Here is a 9,434-nt window from a genome sequence, read left to right as displayed (position 1 = left end):
GAGGCTGCCCCTCTGCCTGCGACGCGGCGGAGGAAGGCTGAGACGAGTGAGATCGAACGCCCCTCTGCCTGCGACGAGGCCGAGGAAGAGCGATCTCGCAGCGTACGAAGTGAGCATGAGACGCGTTCGTTGGTTGCCGGGGAAAGAACGGAAGGAATCCCCGTGAGTTTTCAAATCCCCGTGAGTTTGCAGGTCGAAGACGAACGTTGGAGAGAAAGAAAAAGGAATAGAAATAACAGAGACAGCGAGATCGTGGCAAACTCCCGAAGTACCGAGGGTCCGACAGTCTCTCTTTAAGTTTTGGTGAATCGGGACGAAAACTCTGCCTCTGTTTTTTCTAAGTGCCAAGTGTAAAGTACCAAGTGTGCTTCTCTGTCGATCACGGGTGATCCTGATAGAAATAATCCAGGTAAGTTTATTGGACAGTATTCAGTGACAACCAAATAATGTTGAAATGTTTTCGCTTTGCTCGTTTCAGATGTCCAATCAGATGTCCAGATGGGATGCAAAGGATTCGATGCAATGCATTTTACAACGCGTTCGAAGGCAGCTACGCACCAAATTGTGAACCGCTAGTGCAGAAGAGTGTGTGAAGAGTGTATGCGAAAAAAGAGAGAGACAATATACCGAAATGTACCGCCCAAATACGAACTGTTTCATTTTGGTTAGGGGGAATATGGGAGAAAGAAAACGAAAAAAGCGAGAGAACACACAGGTGAGAGACAGGGGGCCGCTCGGTGAGAGAATTTAAACGGCTCCTCACTCCATGGACCTTTCGGCTCCTCACAGCGATTCTTTCATATAACGCTATATGGGGGAAGGTATTCGAGACAGCCGTTCGGAACCGAATGAGGACCGGATGAGGAGTGGATTTTTTGGTGAGAAGAGCGAAATTGTTCACTGGGGAGCGTGAGCTTCGCACGACGCAGACGATGGGAGCCCCCCGAACCGCTGCCGAATGAAAACAAAAGCAACCGAAGGAAAACTGTGGCAGTCGGTTAGTGAGCTTTGCTCTGGTGCCCCACCCCCCAACATCACAACCTCACGAACCCCCTTCACCCTTTCGGCACCACTTTGGCCGAGCGATCGTGCGAATGACGCGATCGCGGCGAAGAAAGTGTTCATTCGCTGCTGAGTGCCCAGCACCGAGTGAAGCTTTCGTTCGTTCGGGCGATTCTTCGGTTTGTTGGGAAAGCGTGCGCGAGGTTTGCTTTTACTTTTTGGCCGATTCGGACCCATGCTCTCTCCCTCTCTCTCTCTCCTGTGCACCGATCTCACGGCAAAGGGAATTATATAAGCAAGCGTTTCGTGCGCGTGTGTGATCGAGGGACGAGACCATTGGAAAGCGAGCTGGTTTGGTGGCTTTGGTCGAGCGAGTGATAACTCTCACTCATCGTCGGTGCACGCACGCGATCAATTTAATTTGCTCGCCGTTTCATCAGCCACCAGCAGCGCCGTAGAGAATAAACAATAGACACGGCTGGCCCATCGTTAACACACATCACAATAAAGTGTGTCATGCGGCGACGGGGGCCATGTAAATTATTGGTGTGGGAGCATCGGGCAGTGTCAGTTGGGCCCCTGTTATGCACCACAAATAAACAAAACCCCTGATCTTTGGCGATGTGGGAAGTTGACACACTCGCTCACACTTTCTCTCTCGGATGTGTGAGCAATTGAATAGCGGCGCACAGGGCGGCGGCTGCGGCGGCGGCGCAATTGACTGGCGATTGACGCGCGCACTTCACGGATCTCGTGTGATCGTAATGACCAAACACACGTCCCCTGTGGGCGAACGGAAACAAAAACAACAAAAAAGAGGGACCCAACACACATTCAACGGGTGCGCAATGGTGGGGTTGCCGCGCGAATGTGAAAGTAAAATTACTCATTGCGACGACGATCCGATGGCGCCGGGTGTTCCGCGGGAGCGGCCAAAGCCGGAAGTGTGTGCTGTCCTTTTTTCACTTTCACCACCCGTTTGGTTTGAAGGTAAGTTTCATGCGAAAGCACTTAGCACGGATCTTACAATTGCGCGCACACATTGCAGAGGCACTGAGCATCAAAAAGGTCACGCGTCAGGCGTAGCAAGAAGTTTCCAGTGTTTTGCCACAGCAAGATCCTTTAACTTATGCTGATGAAGCTGACGATCTGCAGATAAACGAAAAACAAAACGCAATTTCAGGTGGCACCACGGTCAGCAGCCCAAAGTACTGAGGTTCTAATACCAACGTGACTTACTAATATGGAACCGACGATTCGAAGTCATCGCGAGCTTCACCGATCAACAACGAGTCTGAGGTCTACATTTTGAAGAAAATATTTCGCTCACTGTCGTGCAGCGTGTTCACCTCGCCAGGCTCCGGTGGGCTAGTCATGTCATGAGAAAGGCGGACGACGAATCAGCCCACAAAGTCTCGTTAGGCAGTCCAGAAGGACAGAGCCGGATAAGTAACTTAGTATCCTGATCGAAGCCAAAGATACCCCAACTGAAACGAGCAAATGGGGAACATGACCGAGAAAAAACAGAAACAACACAAATCGGAACACTTTGGGTGAGCTCAAATCCGGGAACTGGCTAACCGCCGGGGTAGTGACATCCATTCGGGGAGGCCGTCGCACACATTTGGTGGTCAATTCGTTTTACTTAGCGACTTGGCCACATAAAAACTCACCGCAAAACCAGCAGTCTCAACGAAAGTCCGTCAAATCGCCAACAGCAACCGCGTTACCTACCTGAAAGAAAGCGAGAAAAAAGGCCAAATTAATATCGACACGAGTGTACGGAGGGAAATTTTTGGAAAACTGCACCCGGCCAGCCTGCAGACGATCGATCGCCGGCAGAAAATTACATCCGATGACGAATGGCGCAAAATTATTTAATTGATTTTTCAATTGCACCTTTTAGTTGCACTTTCTAAAGCTATTTTGTTGTTCCATTCCCCAGCCATACGGCGCGGCGCGGCGATCGGTGGCGAAATCGAGAATCCGTGACGCGTACGCGCGCGCTGCGCGTGTAGCCCGGATTATTGATCCGTTCGTCGCCATCGCCAACGTCTCCGTGACTGTGAAAGGGGGCGCCGCAACAGCAACGAAGCTGCCCCTCGCCAATAACTATCCACCATCCACCTCAAGATTTGTCGAAAATCCGTCGTACGGCAAAAATCAATTTCGTCTCCCGGCGCGCGAGCGAAGTGCAAAGCGACGGCGAACGGGAAGCAAGGGTCGACGAAGAAACGGGGTAGATCGTGCCTGCGGCTTGTGCGGCTTTCGTCACGAAAGAAAGCGCAGCACAGGAGAAAGAGAGCAGACAAAAAAATCAATAAAATCATCTGTTCCGGTAATTTGTGAATCAATCCGCCATCCGGTTGACGAGCGCCAAGCCAGGCGGCCAGACGCCGACCCTCAGTGGCGCAGGCGGCTTCCTAAACATACCGCCTATGGCCGTTCCTGAGAGTTTCACGCGTGCTTCGGTCGGTCCATGAAGGGTACCTTTTGGCCGATGGAAAGTTGGCGAAAAATTGGCGAAACCGATCGAATGGCCCAAGCCATTCTGTCTGCCGCTGTGTGGTTGATTTTACAATGGACAATGATCGACGATCGTATAGGACGCCGTCTGGAGTCGAGCAGCTAGTTTGTGATCGATCTGAGCAAGCATCCGGCATCCGCGCGGTCCTGTGTGACCTCGGGCAACTGTTCTTAATGCTTTCAACGCATAAACGTTTCAAATTACTAAACGGAATATTGAAATCAATTGTCAGTTGGAGGGGCCTTCCGTCCAGATCGGACACTGGTGATCGATGCCTCGGTGATTAATCGATTTTAAGGCAATTGTAGTTTGGACGTCATTTGCCTTCTTTATAGAAAAGAGCGGCAATATATCACACTCCATCCGGCAGATAACAAAAAGAAGTGAAATGTCTCTTCTATGGAAATTATCGAAAATTAGGTTAAGAAGGGTAACTTTCTCCCTAAAACAAGATAATTGAAGAACCGAAGGCAAAATCGTGAAAAACAAATGAATGAACCGAAACACCACGCGGTGGCACCAATTAGCTGCACCCGCCAAGAGGTTAATGTTAAATTTCACTTACTAATCCGCAAAAACGGCTCGAGGTCGCCAGCCAGCGCCAGCGCAGGTCGTTAGCCTCAGTGGGGACTCCCATGCCGAGCCCCACGGTGATGGTTTGATAGATGGTATCAGCACTCGCCGCGCCCGGTGAAAGATCATCACGCAGACACGACGAAATCATTAACTCCCGCGATTAGCACAGCAGACGGATTCGCTGCTACGGAACCCTGTTTTGGCCCGGTCGCGAAAGTGCACACAAAATCAAACAAGCGCAAGCGGAAATTTCTCACCGCCGACCGAAAACGGGACGGTGGAAAGTAACCAAAAAAAACCCGTCACCTAGTGCACGCTAAACAGACGGCTGGGGCGCGCAGGCGGGTTTCACTTTTCAGCCGCATTTCTCTTCGCCGGCCGGCCAGATTCGAGGGTTTTCTTTTTAATATTGCTTCCCGTCGTGTGTTTGGTGGGATGGTTTGTGTCTGGGCTAAGGCACCCTCGAATCGCGCGCGAATCGGTACCGGCGTCCCTACACTTGTATCTTGGCCAATAAGCGGTGCGAATGAAAGATGGCTAGAAATAGGTTTGGTTGCTGGTCACTTTCGCGTACCAACTTTCTTCCCCACCCGACTTGGAGAGGACACTTCTGGGCAGGTTCATTTTTCTCGCCCCAAACTGGGCCGGCCGCTTCTGGGTGCACCTTGCCAACGGCAACCGGATGCAGCAGATTGAGCCGGGAGGCGTTAGTGACCGTGAGTGACGATCACACGCCACGATTCAATTTCACTTTCATTTTTGGTGATCGTGTAAGTTCAGGTCAGTTGCCGTGGCGTGCGTACTAGTTTCTTCTGCCTTATGCCGGTTAATACGGAACGAATTGAGTGCGAAAAAGGTGGGCACTGGTCCGCCGGGAACATCTGTTATGGTGCCGTCGTTGGTATGTGATTGAATGATGAACGAACCGGACCTCTACTAAATTAAACCAAAACTATTATCTGCGTATTTAAATTGGGAATTAGCAAAGCAAATATTGGATGATGGATAAAACAAAAATATCATGTCAAATTACACGCACGCTGTGGTTCGGTTTGCAGAGGACACCTGCGAAAACAGCAGCCGTATCGCGGTCAGGCGCGAACAAGCGTTGCATATTAAGCAGACAAACAAACAACACGCCTTCCCGCGGTACAACCCAGTGGCCCCATCGCCGGTTTGCATAACCATAATTTTTGCTTCGCTGCAATCACCCGGGTACCACAGCACGGACTGGTACGTAAAAGCTCGGGAGATACTGTCCAGCGGGCAAAGAAAGATTTACCGGTTTCCCGGTGCGTGCGAATTTTTATCCGCATGGAACGGCAGGCGCGTGTTTTGTGCTTTATGGCCACAGTCAAACACGAGTTGATGTAAGCACAATGTTCAACAATTACTTTTGGTTGAGTGTGGTTCGGTTCCACCACACGCAAAACATGCCAGAATCGCGTTGAAATGGGCATCAGGGTTTGCATGTACTTAAATTCGAAACGGAAGTGCCCCTGTTAATGATAGGATAGCCGCGACCTCGAGCGGCTTAAGCGTGCGATTCGGTGATGGTCTCCCTTGAAGGTCACCGACGGAGCAGATGGAAGCAATGGTCACAACCGCGTTACACTCTCATCTAAACTATGGCATCGCCGGGTCTACGGTGAACGAAAGATTGGTGCTTACATCGAAGGTTTTTTTCTCGATAATTGCGGTAATGCTACTACTTTTCTAAAATAAACCAAAACATGGAAAACGGATGACGCATTTCATGCACTACAAAAAAGCCGCTTCTCCCGCCGAATACAGCGGGGCGCAAGTTTACAAGGTTCAACGGACAGAGGGCCACTCCATTGATGATGGGCCTGGCGTAACGTAAACACATCAATATGGTTTAAACCTCGAGCGTTTAACTAGCAATTAGTTGAGCCGACTTCAGATCGTGTTGATCATTTTCCTGCCCTATGCTGCCTATTCAAAGTGAAGAACGTCCAAAATAAATCTAAAACTTACGCTGCATGACGCTAACAAACACTTTGATGAAATATTGAAAAGTAATAAAACAGCTTAAAACTCGTTTCATGGTGGAACACCGATAAGAAATGGCAGTTGCAATGGAAAGTGGGACCGCAGGAACAACACCTGAAAATGGTCTGTAACTGACAACCAGTTCCAATGGAACCCGCAGGTAGATACAGATCCGGTCGAAATGGCGGACAGTCCCGAAAAAAGGTAGTTGCTGATAGATCGCATCCGATCACTAGAGCGCTGTGACTTTCACCTACACGGGGTGGGGAGCCTTCTCGATCTCGTATGCCAAATTTGGCCAAATCGCATGGCAAATTACTACACCAAAATGTAGCAAAGCCGCTTTAAAGTACCCCTATAGCTTTCAGCAGTGCCAATTGTGCGAATGAATCTTCCGGGAAGGGCAAACATGGTGCTGCTTACGTTGGCTAGCATCAATATTTGCAATGGAGATGGAGGCGGGAACGATTGGTGGGAACGCCAATCAGCTTACGAGCACATGATCGGTGATCGACTAGACGACCCCCGCAATTGATAGCTCAATTGATCCAGCCCCACGAACGGCGCTATTTGCAAGGCACGAAGAACGATGGAACGATACGTCGTTTGTGTAACGGAATTGCCAACAAGCAGCCAAGTGAAGTTTGGTGTTGGTGTATAGTTTGTGATTGGCTGTGCTGGCGCCAAAATGAGTGAAACCGATCTCTCTACCGTTCGGTGAGAGAAAGTGATCCATTTGTTGGGTTTGGTGTATGGTCGGGCAATTCCCAGGCCCATTGGAATGTAATGAATGTGAAGAATTTACATTTGCTTTGTTAATCAGTTTGTTTAATTAGGTAATGGGCGGCGGGAGTTTTGTGGCAATATCCTTTGTCGTACACATGTACACTGCCAATGAAAGTTGACCGCAATTTAAGCCCTCGGCTAGCTAATAAGTGTTTGAGATGATCGCCTAGTCTAATACACGTTTCAGCTTCGTAAAGCTAGGCTGTAGAAAGTGACATATAATGGAATTCGTTGCCATCTGAGTGGCAGAAACGTCCTGAGCCATAGACACTACCATCCATCTATCAAATGCTTTATCATCGGATTTGAATAAACCCAATAACATGGCGTTCTGCTAATGCTTGTATACTGAGCCCTTTGTTTTCACTCCAATCCTAAAGTAAATGTCCTAGAAATTCGTTAACTATTACTTCTTTACTAATCTTCTTTCACCAGTCAATAATATGGCAGAGCATCAACAAAGTAGTTTCGGTTTGCATTTTGTTTGAAAGGACGTTAGGGTCTCTATTCTTAGCATGTGCTCTGCTTAATCTTCTATCAGAAAACAAGTGTTGCAACCTCTGTTCCTTGTCGCGTTTAATATTAATCAATAATACGGACAAACGAGAAACCATGGAGCGAACCACAATTAGTTCAGATAACAACTGCAATTCATTTTCAACTTCTGCATCGCAACTCACCTGTTAGATTGTCCAGCATGTACGTCAGCAGCTTGGACGTCCCGTTCGGTTCGTTGTAGATGGACAACACATCCTTGCCGAGCGGATTGCCGTGCAGACCGAGCACGTGCAGGTTGAACAGTTTGCCCAGCTCGTACGGCAGAACCCGAAGGTAGTTGTTGTTCAAGAGCAGCTCTCTAAAATAAGCAAAACGTGTCGCATCAGTAACCGTGGGTCCATGGTCCGAGTCCGCGCCGCTTGGCTTACCGTAGCTGTATCAGCTCGCCAAGCTCGGCAGGAAGGCTGCGTAGCTTGTTCGCGGACAGATCGAGCGTCCGCAGGTTGCACAGATTGCCGATCTGCAGCGGCAGCCGCGTGAGACAGTTGTCGTTGAGGAACAGGGCGGTCAGATGGTCGAACTTCCAGAGCGTCGGACTGAGATTACGCACGCTGCCCGTTATCTCGAGCCCGTGCCAGAACGTTTTCTTCCCGGCGGCAATGTCCTCGGCGGTCAGAAACGTCTGCTGCCTCCGGGGGTTGTTGTTTTCGTACTTATCTTTATTGCGTGACATCTCGTTCGTGTTTCCTCTTCTTCTTCTCCGGCTGTTGCTTCTGATGCACTGGTAGATGTTTCCTACGGTACGGGATCAAAGGGAAAGTAGATCAATATGGGCACTTAAACAGGGGTCTTCGGTCGGTTCCGCTTACCTTCATCTACTTCCAGGAGAGCTTGAGGGACGCAGCTATCCTGTGGTTCGCTGGTTTTGGTTCGATTGCACTCGCGTAAAAGAAACTAGACTCGATCACCCACGGACACGATCTCGTACTTAGTGTTAAAATCTGATTTCACTTCAAACTCGCGCCACGGACAGAGAGATAGAAAAGAGGAGCCCACTGCCGCCACACGGAAAACGGTGATTAGGACCAACGCACACAAGGACCTCTCGGCACGACTGTTGTTCGTTAGGGGACGTTGATTAAGGAGATATTTCACAAATAAGAGTTTCCTCTGCTACTGGAAGGGAGAAAAACAAAACGTTCAAGGGACCCGCGTCATTGGGGGACAAACAAGGAGGGAACACACACTGACGCACGGCACCCACACACGCACACACGGAACCATTCACTCAACAACACACAGGAGGACACAAACGATGGGAGAAATGCGCGCGACTGGAATCTGTGGCCGTGATGCTCTCTGTTGTTGGTGTGGACACAGCCTGGCGGGTTGATGATCCTGAGCGCGGTCAAAGAACTGCGCGTTGGCGGCCTCGGGAGAGCCCGCTCCCGAATCCCCTGGCCTTTCCTGGCCACACGGTAGATTGCTTGCCAACGTTTGGCCCGTGCCGAATACTGTTTGCCGTCACCGTATGCCGACCACACTATGCGTCTGGGGTCCAAGGGAGAATTGGATGGCGATTGCGATTTTCGAGGCGAAGAAAAACACACTTCAAAACACACAACCGCACGGACACGCACTCACACGAGGACGCAAGCTGCGGGGAATGCGAAATGCCCCGGGATGATGGACGAAAAGTGACCACTGGGAAAATCGTTCACTCGACACCGACACGGAAATGCTTGGCTGTGAAAACAGACCGAATCATCACAGCATGGCCAGAGCCACAGTTCGCGAGAACCCAACACACCGCCTATCGGTGACACGAGACGACGAGCCGCGGAAATCGTTCACCGAGCAGCGGAAAATCGGAAAAGGCCCCAAAACCAACCCCAATCTTTGCGTTCGCCAACTTTTTAAGGATCGAGAAAATGTACAACACGAAAAAAACGCACGCAAAAAGCTGCTCGACTTTCAGATGGCTCTGAGATCATTTGCGACGCCATTTCGAGCACGAATCGAGCAGCGTCTA

The 9,434-nt window shown here is 49.9% G+C and overlaps 1 protein-coding gene across 1 annotated transcript in view; it reads right to left on the bottom strand.

Annotated features, from left to right (window-relative positions):
- LOC131211303 (CCR4-NOT transcription complex subunit 6-like) overlaps nucleotides 1-9,310 on the bottom strand; it is a 93,671-nt gene extending 84,361 nt beyond the window's left edge. The window contains exons 1-4 of the mRNA XM_058204721.1: nucleotides 9,294-9,310; nucleotides 8,272-8,578; nucleotides 7,831-8,197; nucleotides 7,585-7,760 (exon numbers count right to left, since the gene is read on the bottom strand). Coding sequence (XP_058060704.1) covers nucleotides 7,585-7,760; nucleotides 7,831-8,135 — 481 coding nt within the window. The 5' untranslated portion in view covers nucleotides 8,136-8,197; nucleotides 8,272-8,578; nucleotides 9,294-9,310. The remainder of the gene's footprint in view (nucleotides 1-7,584; nucleotides 7,761-7,830; nucleotides 8,198-8,271; nucleotides 8,579-9,293) is intronic.
- Nucleotides 9,311-9,434: the final 124 nt, after the last annotated feature.

Source organism: Anopheles bellator, chromosome 2, assembly GCF_943735745.2.
Source record: "Anopheles bellator chromosome 2, idAnoBellAS_SP24_06.2, whole genome shotgun sequence".
Classification (NCBI taxonomy): domain Eukaryota; kingdom Metazoa; phylum Arthropoda; class Insecta; order Diptera; family Culicidae; genus Anopheles; species Anopheles bellator.
The sequence above is the reverse complement of the archived record's forward strand: the minus strand, read 5'-3'. Positions and strand labels throughout refer to the sequence as shown.